General features: G+C 41.7%; 1 protein-coding gene across 1 annotated transcript in view; it reads left to right on the top strand.

The window, feature by feature from the left end:
- Positions 1-1,132: 1,132 nt before the first annotated feature.
- The window catches only part of LOC310855304 (uncharacterized protein), a 33,231-nt gene continuing 18,949 nt past the window's right edge, over positions 1,133-15,414 (top strand). The window contains exons 1-3 of the mRNA XM_083760254.1: positions 1,133-1,245; positions 12,093-12,214; positions 14,198-14,393. Of these exons, the coding sequence (XP_083616380.1) occupies positions 1,197-1,245; positions 12,093-12,214; positions 14,198-14,393 (367 nt within the window). The 5' untranslated portion in view covers positions 1,133-1,196. The remainder of the gene's footprint in view (positions 1,246-12,092; positions 12,215-14,197; positions 14,394-15,414) is intronic.

The following is a 15,414-nucleotide window of genomic DNA, read 5'->3' as shown; positions in this document are numbered from 1 at the left end:
TGAAACCTAAGACAGCCCGGTCTGTTTAAACGATGCAACTTTTGATTTGTGCATTCATCTTTATTGATTCATAAAGATCAATGTTCATGACAAAATAGCATATATAGACTACAGTGTGCATATTTTCAGTTAGGCTATTACATGTTTTGCAAGTCTAATTCCAAATGGTCTGATTATCCTACTTAATTCAGTTCTTAATATACGTTTGATGAAAATATTCTGCAACCTTTATCTGAAGCAACTTTAAACGAGCATGCATAAGGTGCATTAGGTTACATCGATCCAGCCTAGCTCTAACGCCTAACACAATGTCCCACACGCTTTACAACCAGGATGCTGACATTCAGCTTTCATAATCAGTTCCTTAAATGTATCGTATGACAAGCAAAATTGAGACATAATTTGCCAATGTTCTGTTAAATAAGTATAACAAATGCTATGTAAATATGCTTATGATGATCAAGTGCTGCGATTCTGCCATCTGCATCATACTGTAAGTAAGTAAAGTTTATTTATAGAGCACCTTTCACAGACAATTACAGTCACAATGTGCTTTAACAACAATAAAATGAAAACAAGTCAATAGTCAATAAAACAAGTTAAGAACTAAATCATTAATAAAGTAAGACAAAATAGAAAATAGAAAAAAGTAGAGTAAAATAAAGCAATCAACATTTAACCAGGCCGGCTATGGAAAGGCTTGTTTAAAAAGGTGAGTTTTTAACAGTCCTTTGAAAATGTCCACAGAGTCCACAGTTCTTAGGTGGAGTGGAAGCTCATTCCATAGCCTAGGGGCAAAACCTGCAAAGGCTCGATCGCCTTTGGTTTTCCGCTTTGTCTGAGGAACAACCAGCAAAGCCTGTGATGTACTGTACGTCGCTTTTATGTCATATCATGTCTTATCACTCATTGAAAGCCTAACAAGCTTCAGTTTCACTAAATGTATTCAGCATCAGGTCATTGACCTCAGCTCAGCAACAATCTGAGACAAAAGTAGTGCACGACGCACCATCACGTTCACCTGCATAAACACTCACATCATGTGTTGGGTTCTGCAAACAGAGAAGGCACCGCCCCCGGCCCGCTGGCTGTGAATAAATAGCCCATACTTCAGCTTCATACCAGTTTAAACAAGGAAGAACAACACGTAGCGTACAATCTTTGTTTGGTAGATCATTGTTCTTGGATATCCAGTCATGGAACTCGTGGGGATATTGACGCTTGCACTGTTCCACGCCAGTTATGGTAAATATGGTGCACTGCACATGTGTGTCTATGGTCCTATTCCACAATCCCTTACTGTGCCTTTTGTTTATTCAATCTCTGTCATATTGTTCCTTGACCTTGTATTCTATCTTGGATGTGTGTGTGTGTGTGTGTGTGTGTGTGTGTTTATTTTTGTGCTTGCCTTTCTTCTACCTGCCACTGTGCCACATAATATACTGTTTGTCTGTCTGTTGTATCTGCTATCATCCGACAGTGAGAAGGAAGGAGTTTATTATCTTTATTAGTGAGTAGAGATCCCTCAAGCGGTTCCCCAGAAACCTTCTAAATATTGATGTAATTTTTTGTGTTCTGGTGAATATATAGAGAACTAGAAAAAGTGCCCTTCTGGGCACAGGTCTCCACCAGGATAGGAATGTAGGACATTGCAGCTTGCCTTCATAACCTGTCTTGATCACATGACTATGGAGATCATGTGTACCGATTTGCGTGAAATTTGGATAAAATCTGAAGGAGTAATAATAGAAAATGTGTTTTACATATGTCGGCCTCCTGGTGGCGCTATAAAGAGCAGATGTGAAAAATTCCAGGCAAAGGTTTTTCCTTGGCCTCTAGGGAGTTGGCATACAAAGTTATCCACAGATCCGTTAGAGGTAAAAACACTTTTCGGCCAGTTATAGCGCCACCTTGAGGCTGAGTTGAAATTGTTCATGTGGCATTTCGTCCTCGGCCTAGTGGGAATGTGGGTGCACAATTTCACGGAAATCACGCGATGTGTTCATGATTTGCAGCATTTTGTTTGAAACTGAGCACTCCTGTGAACTTTGGAAGCCAATCTTAACCAATCAGGATGGAGTCTGAGAAATCTGAAAGACCGGTTTCGTTGAATGGCTCTAGAGAGACTGTGTACCAATTTGCGTGATGTTTGGACAAAATCTGTAGGTGTACTGTGCAAAAACTTGTTTTGCACAAAGCGGCCTCCTGGTGGCGCTATAACAGGCCGTTCTGGAAAGTTTGGGGCAGAGGTTCATCGTTGGCATCCAGGGAGTGTGTGTGCAAAATTTGGCATCGACCGGGTTAACGGTGGCCGAGATTAGCTGCTCACGGACACACACACGGACGGACGGACGGACACACGGACGGACGGACGGAGTGCAAAACATACTCTCCCCCCATGCCTTCGGCCTGGTGGAGACAATTAACCATAACCATTGCTCTTTGATGAACATAAAACATTTCTACACATATCGTCAGAATTGATAATAATACAATATGCTTGTATTATTCTAATTAGCAGTGGTTTCCACTCTCTGGCACTGGGCATGCCAGCCTTGGGAAACAGCTAAGTGATAATATGCCTGAATAGCTTTCCAACCTTCGCTATATACACTACACACTCTACTATATATACAGTATACATGATTAAATGGATTATCTGAGTCTCTCTCTCTCTCTCTCTCTCTCTCTCTCTCTCTCTCTCTCTCTCTCTCTCTCTCTCTCTCTGTCTCTCTCTCTCTCTCATCTGTATATGTTTCGGTACTGGCCAATAGGGGGCCACAGTGTGTTGGTCAGTGGTGGTGTTTTGGCAGAGCTCCAGTTTGGAGACAAAGCAGTGGAAGAGGAAGTAGTGGCTGGTTGCTGTCTGAGTACAACAACCTGCTTCAACTTGCACTTAATCACACAAGAACACAGTGGTTTAATGTGCTCGGGCGTTGACACTTGAAGGAACAATCAGTGAACCAAATAAAAATAGATGTGAAAACATGTTTTTATTCTCTGGTGATTGATTGAATCCATGTAATGGAAGGATTACCATTATAAAACAGGTATGTTGTGGATGTTTTTTCCACACATTAAGGCCCTCATTTATCAATCGAGTGTAAAATCTGCCACAGATTCGAGTGCAGGTTTCGTAGTACACCCACGTCGCCACGGCATTTATAAAGTGATCGCAAACAGCTGATCCTTCCTTAATTTCGTTCTGACGTTAATAAATGTCACGGCTGAAATATATCTGGCACGCCCTATTAAATCTAGCCTCGCCCTCGTTTTTGCGACATGAACAACGGCAATACGTTTACTGAAACCATGGTTACATGAAAAAATAGGTTTCTCCCGTGCCTCCCGTGCCTTGCTGCCCGCCTCACCCCCCTCTCTCATACACACGCACACGCAATTTGCAAGCCCAACTAGAACTAACTGGTGTGTTGTTAAACAAATAAAGAACGAACACCTGCATGAATTAAATAAAGTTGTAGGCCTACCCTGTCTGTTTCCCTCTCACCTCGCTTGCCTTGCTGTCATGTCCACGCATGCACGCACCTACATGACACATCGACATCGCATCGCCATGAATGGAATACGTTTGGGCTGGCCTATATTAATTTTACCCATTTGTGCGCAGTGCACGGCGAAGGCGTGAGACTGCGCACTGCTGTGATATTAAAGTCCTGTGGGTGAGTGTCAGTGATGCCTGCATGAGAGATAGGCTATCATGTCGTCAAGGCAGTCATAATCAACGTTTATGTAGTGATTTGATCATTGATGAACGAATCATAAACATATGGATGAAGGCTTGCTTGCATGTGTGCTGGTATGTATTGGCGACGCACGCCGCGGTCCCGTCCTCAGGCTCCCGACCCCCGAAAATGATCTCGCGTTTATCTGAACTGTCAAAACCTGTCTAAGCACTTATTTAAATGGTGAATGATTAAGCCCCTTACGCCTATAGCCTGCTAGTACTTACTACAAATAGGCAAGCTGTATGCTTGTCATTGTCACTTGGAAATAAAGGCGTGCAGTCCATTTATGCCTTTTTTAAATAATATCATAATCACATATGCCGCATCACCGCATGCGCTCCAAAATCATCTCACAAGTGCGCTCGCATAACAAGGCCAGTAAAGCACTGTTTGATTAAGCACAAACTAATACATTGTAAACATGTTATATTGTTTTTAATTGCGCGATTTTAATTAAAGTTGGAAATCTCTCTTTTGTTTTTTACTGCATACACATACCGTTTTATATTAACATTTTAGGAGTGAAAACATATGTTTAAATGCCTGTGACAGCCTCTCAGCTGGTCAAACAATGCTGCTCCGCCGTTCTATGACAGAAAAACAGGTGAGGACAAAACGTACGCCAGGTCCCGAGCAGACGTGGGTTTTGAACGTTGTCACGTTCAATTTCAAGCTTTGCCGGAAATGTTAAATGCCGAAAATGTCGGTAATTTCGGCGTGCGCCCATATTTTGGCGTACGCACGGTTGATAAATGAGGGCCTAAGAATGTATAGGTGAATATAACCATAACTAGAACTGCACTCTGTCGAGTGCATACTTGCTTGTTGCACACTAGTAGGCCATAAATGGCCAACTAGTGCGCAAGCAGAGCGCACAAGTACTTTCGACCGTGAAGGCAGCACTTTACAATTTAGACATTTAGCAGATGCTCTTAATCCAGAGCGATCGATTTACAGTAAGCAAGAACAAAAAACATGGGAATACATCATATAGGCCTACATGAAAATAGTCATCATGAATTATACTGTATACACAGGAGTATTACCTTTAATCCTCCCAACACTAAAACATATCGTCATTACGTCACCATCGAAAACCAATTACACTCTGGCATTGGGTCCTTTAATCCACATATTTCTTACGTCATCATTGAGAGCTATACATATATACTATGTATATATGTATATGTAATTTGTAAGTTGATTAGCGGTATACTGTGGTTACTGGTTACTGTGGTTAATACATGTATTTGAAATACGTATTTTAAATACTTTTTTGTATTTTGTAATTTGTATTTCGCTGGGATGGAAGAAATTAGATGTATTTTGTATCTAAATACTTTCAGATTGAGTATTTTCTGTATTTCAAATACATAAAATACTTTTTTTGTTTTAATGTAATTTTATTCTCAAATGGACACAATGTTAAACATTTACACTGCCTCAGGTTTAAACTGTAGGGGCAAAACACACGCACCCATACACACAACACAACACAATGTGTGATGTCACTTCTATTCCGCCTTCTGATTGGCTTACACACTCAAATTGAACCCATAGACTGTAAAAAATATGGACAAAGCGTTCCCCGGGTCTAACATGAACGTAAAATGAAGCCTGTAATAATATGCTAATTCCTGATGTAAGTCGCCATCTTTCTAGATCCGTTTGGTACCAGCTGGCCATTGGCTGGCTCCGTTTTGGACCAGCTGGTCATTGGCTGCCCAGACAACGAGGCGGGACTTCCCCCCTTCTTCTCCGTTGGTTTTTATTTTGACTCGAGTGGGAGGAGAAGACTCTTGAGTGGGAGGGGAATCCCGATCATAGACTGTAACGGTAGCCACGCCCCTCAGAACATACGCGACTTTATGGTCATTTTTTTAATTAATGGGACCATCATTTTCCAAAAAGAATATTATGACATTAGAAATGAGACTTTAAACTAGTGACTGGAAGAAGAAAGTATTCATGACCATGTTTATTAAGGTAATACAGTCTAGGTGAAGTTGGGCCAAAATACATGGGCCTCTATGGAGCTATGGGGCTTTTTGGGTCCAGTCCAGCGCCACAACAGGCCATTATATGAACTACCGATTTCAAATGAGGCTTCACGAAATATCTGGCTGACTGCCCCCCTGATTGAACCACAAATGAGAGGCAGAGTAGGGCGGGCCTTCAGTTGAAATGGAGACTTACCTCACAAGGCTCACATGTCTTCAAGTTGCAAACTGAACCAAATGATTACTTGGTTCCCCCGGAGATAAAAAGGTATGTATTAATCTTATCTAAACATGATTGTTGGATATTGCAAGCTAATGCATGCAAGCTTACAACAATACATATTTAAATATTAGTAAAGTAGTGGAAGGTAGAGGGAGGCTTTAGAGCTGCAGGGCATGTCTGACCCTGGACAGGCAGAACATGTGTGGACTCATGGACACATGGAAGTGAACAAAACAGGGCACATCTGGGCACATCAAACAACAAACATATGTTAAATAAATATGTTTGTTCTACTGAGCCTAAATGTGCAGGTGCAGTACTATTTCAACACAGGGTGGGTGTATAATTCTATTTTTGGTGTTATGTTTGGCTGGATCAGTCACAAAAAACACACCTGACTGCAATTCATCTCATTAAAAAGTAACAGTTGCCACCTAGTGGCACAGTTCAATATAAAACCTGTCCATGCCCTCTTTGAACTGATGAACTCTCATTTTTAGCCTTAATAATAATGAAGTGCCTTTTTGTTGTGATATCATGCTGTTCAGGTTAAATTAATTAATGGCAATTAATTGATAATCTATTCATCTTAGTCATTAGTATCTTGTTTACTTATCTTGTTTTTTATTGTTGGTTTAAATTTACAATTGGTGGTAGGCCTAATCAATCAATCAATCTCTTTCTACATTTTTCTTGAGGTAGAAGTCAAAGATGAGTGACAGTGAGGAATCAGATGGCCCAGGGCCATCTGCCTCACCGCCATGGCCAGAAGTTGAACTAGAAGAGGCCACAGCTGCAGCAGACACAGACACACAACTGTCAAACGGCAACTGTGCAATACTGGATGGGAAATTCTTTAAAATTGTTCAGAAAGATAGTGATAGTGGAAAGATACTGGCAGAGTGTCAGATGTGCACACCTAAAAGGACAATAATCAGTGGCACACTCCAGGCAACATCAAATTTTAAATTGCACATGAGAAGGAAACATGAAGAGAAACTTCCAGAATTTGAAGCACATAAAATGCAAGTATCCACTGGGAAGAAAAGAAAGGCTGCCACTTCCGAAGGCCCAAGCAAAAGCAGGCAACGTACATTATTTGACCGTGCGCCAGTGACACAAAACAAAATTGACACTTTAGTCACAGCATTTGTTGTAAAAGGCATGCACCCATTATCCACTGTGGAGCAAGCAGAATTTGTGGATTTGGTGCAAGGACTTTCCTCAGATGGTACAGTCATGTCAAGGAGGACACTTGGGAGGAGGATAAATACCCAATATAACAGTCAAATTGCCATCTTGAAGGAAGTACTGCAGAGCGTAAAACAGGTTTGCACCACTGCCGATATATGGTCAACAAAGAAAACCAGTTTTTTGGGAGTCACTGTTCACTGGATAGTTCCTGAGACCCTAGAGCGTAGATCATCTGCACTGGCTTGTAGGCATTTCCCCAGTCCACATACATACAACAGAATTGCTGAACTACTGGAGGAAATCCACTCTGAGTATGGGCTCACACCTGCCACTGTCGTGGCTACTGTTACTGATAATGCAAGCAACTTTGCCAAAGCCTTTAGAGAATTCAACATCACACTATGTTCAAACCAGCAGGATGATGAGACAAATGATCTGGAAGAGGAGCTAACATTTGTGGAGATTGATCCAGAGGGAGAAGGAGTGACAGAAGGTTCCATCATTCTACCATCTCACATCAGGTGTGCAACGCACACACTCAGCCTAGTATCAACCACTGATGTAAAAAATGCTATAAAAGGAAATACAACTCTCTCAAGATTGAATCATGCAGCCATGGGAAAGTGTTCAGCTCTGTGGAATGCTTCTGGAAGACCAAAGAGTGCTGAAACAATCCAGGGCATTATCAAGCAGGAATTAAAGACACCCTGCGTTTGTAGGTGGAATTCGCTTTATGACTGTTTGAGCCAGTTGACATCTCTACGGGAGAAGCTTCCTCTTGTCATGGCTGCCTTGGCCCTTCCACACTTCAAAGAAATAGAGCTTGAATTCCTAGAGGAATACCGCCGAGTCCTCAAGCCCATAGCCATCTCAATTGATAGGCTTCAAGGACAGTTATCCTGCTACTATGGACAGCTCATACCTACGCTCTTTACTATTCAGGCAAAACTCAATGACTTGCAATCTTCAAATCTGCGATACTGCTCTCAAATATTGCAAGCCACCATAACTGGCTTTGAGAAAAGGTTCAGTAGCTACTTGGAGCTGAATATTGATGTCAACGAAGCCATCCTGGCTACAGCAACCCACCCATTTTTCAAGATGAGGTGGTTACCTCTCAGACTGGCTGCAGAGAAGAAGAGGATCCATCAGCTGTTCCTGCACTCAGCTGAAGAGCTTGGCCTTCTGTCCGAAAGTGAGACTACCTCATCAAATGCCGGCGCTGAAGAGAGTGAAGATGAGTTCTCCGTCTTTGCTGATCAGGCTACAGCTACAGGTAGACTACTCTCACTTTAAGTTAAACTGCAATTTCATGAAGTAATCATCAATACATACAATTTCATATTGGATCAGAATATTAATCATTTTAAAAGTAAATTAGTAGTTACTTTCATGTTATGATTTAAATAAAATGTAGTGAATTGAATGTAAATTCATAATAACACCCTTCCCTTCTTTGTCTCCAATCCCAAAACAGAAACTGAAAGCCAGAACTCATTGCCCAGCCACAGCAAAGCAGAGCTGGAGGTGCTTCACTTTCTGGAAGACAGCAGAAAGGACCTTTCCTCGCTGGATTCATATCCTTTGATCAAGAAACTCTTTGTGAGATTCAACACAACTTTGCCGTCATCTGCACCAGTTGAACGTCTCTTCTCCTTTGCTGGTATGATTTACCGCCCTCACAGAAGGCGATTATCAGCTGAACTGTTGGAGAAATTAGTGGTACTAAAAAACAACTAACTGAACTCAGGCCAATGTGTCTGCACATTGACAAATGAGTCCATGGCAAGAGATGGCCATGTCTGTGAATCTTCTTTTAATTTTTTAATTTCTTTTTTTTTTGAAAAGAGGAAAGAGGGGTATGAATAATGTTCATAAAATAACACGAACTTGCTTTTGTTGTAATGTGAGATGAAAGCACTGATGATCATAAGATGCAGTTATTGAAATGCCATGTTTGTGACTTCTCTTGGGGTGGGGTTAAAGAATGTTAAAAAATAAAACATTTTGTTTTTGTTATGTGTGATGACATTCATTTCTGGATTTCTTTGTCACTGGCATATTGACAAATATGTTCCCCACAAGCCAGCGTAGTGGAGTCAGTTTCAGTTCTTGACTTCACTTTATGTGAATTGATTAGTGAATAAAGTTCAAGTTGTGGCATCTGTGTGGCCTCATTTATTCACCATGTCCATGGAAACAACAAACACAGCCATAAAGTCTGTTTTTCTTATGCATTATTAAAGATAGTTTACTTACTACTGTCTGCATAACACAATTGGTCAGACAAGCCTAATATTATTTAATTGTGTTGCTATTTATATACTACAGTATGCAGCCAGTTCAAAGATATTGCCACATTTTCTTTCAATCTAACACTGTTTCTATCCTGCCATTGACACTAACAGGTCCAAACTGTTTTTCACCACTAGATGGGAGTGTTTGGTAATTTATGAGTTAACATTCATTTGTGGGTCCTGTTTTATTTATTTATTTATAAAATATAATTATCATTCCTAATAATCTTCAATGTATTAGACATTCTGACAGGTCATTAATTTAATATTTGGCAATCAATTATGAATTTACTTATCATTATACACATGAAAATGTATTTTCATGTATTTTCAAAATACGTATTTGTATCTCAAATACATTTCTCAGACCAGTATTTGTATCTTGTATTTAGATACATTTTATGACCCAGTATTTGTATTTTGTATCAACATACATTTTCAATGTATTTTGCCCATCTCTGCCAACCTGCCACTTTTGATGCACCGTCCCAGCAAACTGTGCCTGATACGGCAGTGGTGCCAGATTACATACATGTATACACAGGAGTAGCCTTGCCGAGCTATGAGGCCCATAGGGCAGGAGCCTATGTCCTGTTTCTGTAGCGTGAGGCAGTTTGATGTACAAGTACACCCCCAGGACATGACGCTAGTATGTTGCAGGGAGGGAGGCACTGGGTCCCATTTCTACAGTCTTTGGTATGACCCGGCCGGGGATTGAACCCCGACCTCCCAGTCTCAGGGCGGACACTCTAACCACAAGGCCACTGAGTTGGTGCACCGTTCCAGCAAACTGTGCCTGATACGGCAGTGGTGCCAGATTACATACATGTATACACACAACACTAAAACATATCGTCATTACGTCACCATCGGAAAAATCAAATTACACTCTGGCATTGGGTCCTTTAATCCACATATTTCTTACGTCATCATTGAGATCTAGTTATACATATACACACCATGTAATCTGGTCCCAGCAAATCAGGCACAATTTGCTGGGACGGTGCATACGCATCAAAAGTGGCGGGTTGGCTGGGACGGTGCATACGAGCCGGGCGAAACTATTACTTGCGCGCTCTGCTTGCGCAAGTAATAATTATGTATTTGTTCAACTAAACTCCCTTGACCCCACTGATCCATGTTGCAATCCATAACCAAAATAAATAATAGACTTGTGTTATCTGTGTAATGTGTTTCACACTGTTGATATATATTTTAATCAAATGGAATTTCACTTCTGATTAAAATGAAACGGATGAACAGATGAGTTTTAGGGTTGATTGATATTGGTTATGATCAGACACACTGAAATGGAAAATATGAATATATTGAAATAACCAATCAAAAAATGAAGGCCTCCCCATTCAGCATACTGAGTATAGGACAATCAGGAACCAGATCCAGGGACGTGTTCTCAGTGACTTGTGCCTTGAAGTTGAATTGGCCTTTATTTGCTATTCTGAAGCAAATGAAAATCATTTCAAACATCTAAATATTGAATCAACCAACTTGAAAACAGCCTAAAGGCCTAGGCTGTGGAAATGACTCCACAACAAGTGTTGAACTGAGTTGAACTCCCCATTAAATCAGATTTTGCATTCACACTATAGCAACAACAAAGCAACAGGCTACCAATGACATGAAGCTACAAAACGAATAACGGACACTTGCATGACGGGTGTGACGCGCTACCAAAAAATTTATAGCTGACTTCAATGTTTTTCAGCGCTCCAATGACGCAGTCAAGCATCAATCATGCTGTTAACCATTTCCCTGATTTCACACTATACCTTTTCATTTACGCAGCGCGTGGCTTGAGCAACACCTCAACGGTGACTCTGCAGCGAAATGTAGCTGGCCATTCACTGGGTCGTTTTGTAGCTTGTGTAGCTTTTATGAATGTAGTAGGCATGATTTCATGCTTGCTGCATTGTTGCACCTGAATTTCCCCCAGGAACAATACAAATCTATCTATCTATTTAACCTAGAAGGGCTTCCTTAGAGAAGATATTATTAATGTTAATGGGTTTTGTTTTCCTTCTCTTGGTTAAATAAAGGTCAATAGATATAGATAAATTAATAAATATTATAACATACTGAGTGGCTGGCCACGCGGTGTATAATGTTATATTGTGTATGCTACTGTGCCATTCCTGCCATTGTAGAAGTGCTGTCCTGCCCTCCCCTAAGGGACGACAACGGAAATGTATTGTGTTTTATCTTGACCTTTTTTTTATTCATGTATGGCGCTGTTTTAGCTTTCTCAGCAGAGCCCTATGTTTTTTAAGATGAAATAAAAAATCAATCAATCAATCTACCCCACTCCCTTTCCTTCACTTCCATTTATTTGCTTCTGTACGTGTTATGGTAGCAGCACTTCTCCCTTACGCAATCTTTTCTGAAAAGTATTTTCTGAGAATTGCAGCTATGAGCCTTGGCTTGCACTAATTTGCGGGCTGTTATATAATATTAGTAATATGGGCATTGCGATTTAATCCATGGTTGTCCCTCTGGGTAAGATTATCAGCTAAATGCTTTAGTTAATATGCAAATCTCTCATGCAAATATAAATATCTGTCTGTCCTTGTCCCCTCTCACTGTCGGTCTGTCGGTCTGTCTCTCTGTCCACTAGCCACCCTGTCCATCAAGGGGCCCGTCCAGCCAGTTCTGCGGTATGAGAGGGTGGTCCTGGACTGTCTGGTCTCTGGTCCTCAACTCAACCTGAGCCAGGTCCACTTTGAATTCCGCAAGACGGTGAGCATGCTAAACACAAGGCTGCCGGGTCGGATGACGTATTTCACAAGTCAATCTTGTGTCCGACTTGACCGCCTCGTCTCAATGGTTCCTAGAGCCACAAAACACACACACTCCTCTGCCGATTAACCGTACTCCCTGATTTAATGTTGAAATCTGTATGCTAAATAGGATGAACACGCACTAACATATGAGACAACATATGCTATATGACAGCACTTCATTTATTCTTTAGAAGCATTAGTATTCATAATTGCATTTATATTTTACTTTTACTGTATATACTTAACATAGTAAACAGTTTTCTCTTCAACAACATTTTCAAGACACTAGACTGGTCTGTGGTCTACAAGTAAGCACTAGTGATAAGGAGAACAGGCTCCACATTGTCTGTCTCTGTCTCTCATCACTGACTGCAAAACACTGCACACTGCTGCTTGTCAGGGCCTTCTCACCCCCGCTGCATCAATCCAACGGGTGAAGAAGCATGGTCAGATTAAGATTATGTCCCAAGTTTTTTTACTACAATTTGAGAGTGAGAATATGTTGTTCTTTTTGGCCATCTAACCTCGTTCTGGAGTCTTTTTTAATTATTCTGATTTGCGGTTCAATTGTTAATGCTCTTAGTATTTTGGTTAGGATGCAGTAATCAAAGAAGTACTGTGATCATGTTAGTACCTGAAATGGGATTATTATTATATTTTTTTACAGTAACCACTTCAGTCCTATTTTATACTTTATATTATCCTACTATAAATGCGCCACGTCTCTGCGTGCGCGTGTGCGTGTATGTACGGTTGTAATGCACGTAACTCGAGAACCGTTTGACCCACCGACTTCACATTCGACACACACAGTCCACACCCCCACAGGGAGTGCAGTGCCAGGTATCGAGGCGGTCGGACCCACGGTTCTCCAGAACCACCACAAAAGGCTCTGGTCAGGCTCTGCCAGTGGGCCTAATGAGTTAGTTTGCAGTCTTCACACGCAGGCACATACACAGATCTCCATGTGGGACACTGGCTGACAGTTAAAACGGGTGCTATGGCAACGTATATCATATCATTAGGTTCCCAAGTTGCATCGTTCCCAAGTAGGCCGGTGGCCGACTGCGACGGGCACACAATGCACGTAACTCGAGAACCGTTTGTCCCACCGACTTCAAATTTGACACACACGTTCCACACCCCCGCAAGGAGTGCAGTGCCCGGTATCAAGTCGGTCGGACCCACCACAAAAGGCTCTGGTCAGGCTCTGCCAGTGGGCCTAATGAGGCCAAGTCCCCTCACCTGTGCAATTTCCAGCTTCTGCCTCAGCCAATTGATTGCCATGGCAACCCCATACTTGACAATTGATTACGTAACCAGTCCACTTTCAGACACAGGCAGATACAGTTGAGAACGGGAATTATTAGGTTCACAGGTTGCATCGTTCTCAAGTAGGCCGGTGGGCGACGGGCATGTACAGATCTAGTATAATGACATGCCCAACATAGACGCCAGGGTTAATGTGGTTCACTATTTAGAGTTTCCATCTGCGTGTTTGAACAAGGCACATGAAGCAATGATTATCAGATTAGTACTTAAAACCCCCAAAGAGATGTGTCCACTAGGCCATCCTTGAAAAGTAATAATCATTTATTGACGTGGTATCTGCCCCTCTTTGTTTTAATTTAGTTTTCTCTCCATCTCTCTCCATCTCCCTCTCTCTCTCTCTCTCTCTCTCTCTCTCTCTCTCTCTCTGTCTTTACTTTGCAAAGATATATTATATTACATAACACAACACAACACAGGGAAAACAGAGCATAATACATAAATACTAATTATAAAATAAAATAGAAGTATGAAACTGGTACAATAGCTGCAAAGTATATCCATTTTATACATATATTATTGCACCAAGAAAATAGCAGCATTTTTGTGGGCAATATATATTTGTATGCTAAAGTGAATTGTGTATAAAGTGCAGTCTCTCCACCTCCAGTCCCTATGGATTCAATTGCCGGATGAAGGTAACTGGTACATGGGTAGATGCTGGTGGCCCTGGCGACCCTTGTTTTCCCACCGCGAGGAGGGCCGGCTGTTCGTGGAAGGGCCTATAACGGAGCACCATGGCGGGTCCTACCGCTGTGTGTCTGATGCCGGCAATGCCTCGGAGATCCTGAACATCACAGTGCATTGTGAGTGCAGAGTGCCGACACAGAGTGAGAGGGAAAGTGTGTGTAGAAAGTTGTTTGTCGAAGTTCTGCAGAACAGCGACTCAAGAGAGATGAAAAGAAATAAAGATGTTAGAAGTTTATACGGTTTTGATCGCTGTCTGTCTATCCTCATATGAGTCGGTTACTCACTCCAAACCAAGGTGGTGCCTATAACTGTGAAATGAGGAACACAGCGCCTGCATTCTATCCTCTGAAAAGGCAGAAGTTGGTGGCATGGTGATGCGTACTATAACCTTTCCATCTAGGAAGGAAACATGAAACTACCCAAAAGAACATGGGGGAAAAACAAACAAGCTGACAGCATAGACAGTCTGACACTCTGAAGTCTTTCCCTCGCCCATGCAGCCAGCAGGAGGGAATGTATCTATCAGACACGGTGGATTCATACGAGAGAGTCATGAAGAAACTTCACCCTGTTTTTTGCGCTCGCTGCATTTACAAGATTTCCGTATATATAAACATTCAGATTTCAAATATAAAGTACTCACAATTTGTCCCACGGGTGTTAGTTAGTTGCAGCTCCAGCGATTAGAATTTCTGCATCCCGCGTTGTTTAATAAAAAGCATTTTTATCCGAGGTGTTATTTTGCCATTGGCTTTCAACTACGCGCCCCTATCGGTCGGGAGGAGGGTGGCACTCGGTGTGTTCGATATAGGTACGCTGACCGCCCTGCCAATACAGACTAATAGGCGAGTGCGCTCCCGGTGTGCAACTGTGGATTTCCCAAACGAACCCCGTTTGAAAAAAGTAGCCGGGGAGCTCGGACAAAAATGCTTTTTATTAAACAACGCGGGATGCAGCAATTCTAATCGCTGGCGCTGCTACTAACTAACACCCGTGGGACACTTTGGGAGTACTTTATATTTGAAATCTGAATGTTTATATATACGGAAATCTTGTAAATGCAGCGAGCGCAAAGAACAGGGCAAAGTTTCTGCATGACTGTCATGATAATCATCATGGCAGTCATGTTCCAGGGCT

Source organism: Protomyctophum parallelum (genome assembly GCF_964188405.1).
Source record: "Protomyctophum parallelum genome assembly, chromosome: 3".
Classification (NCBI taxonomy): domain Eukaryota; kingdom Metazoa; phylum Chordata; class Actinopteri; order Myctophiformes; family Myctophidae; genus Protomyctophum; species Protomyctophum parallelum.
This window is presented reverse-complemented; position numbering and strand designations above follow the sequence as displayed.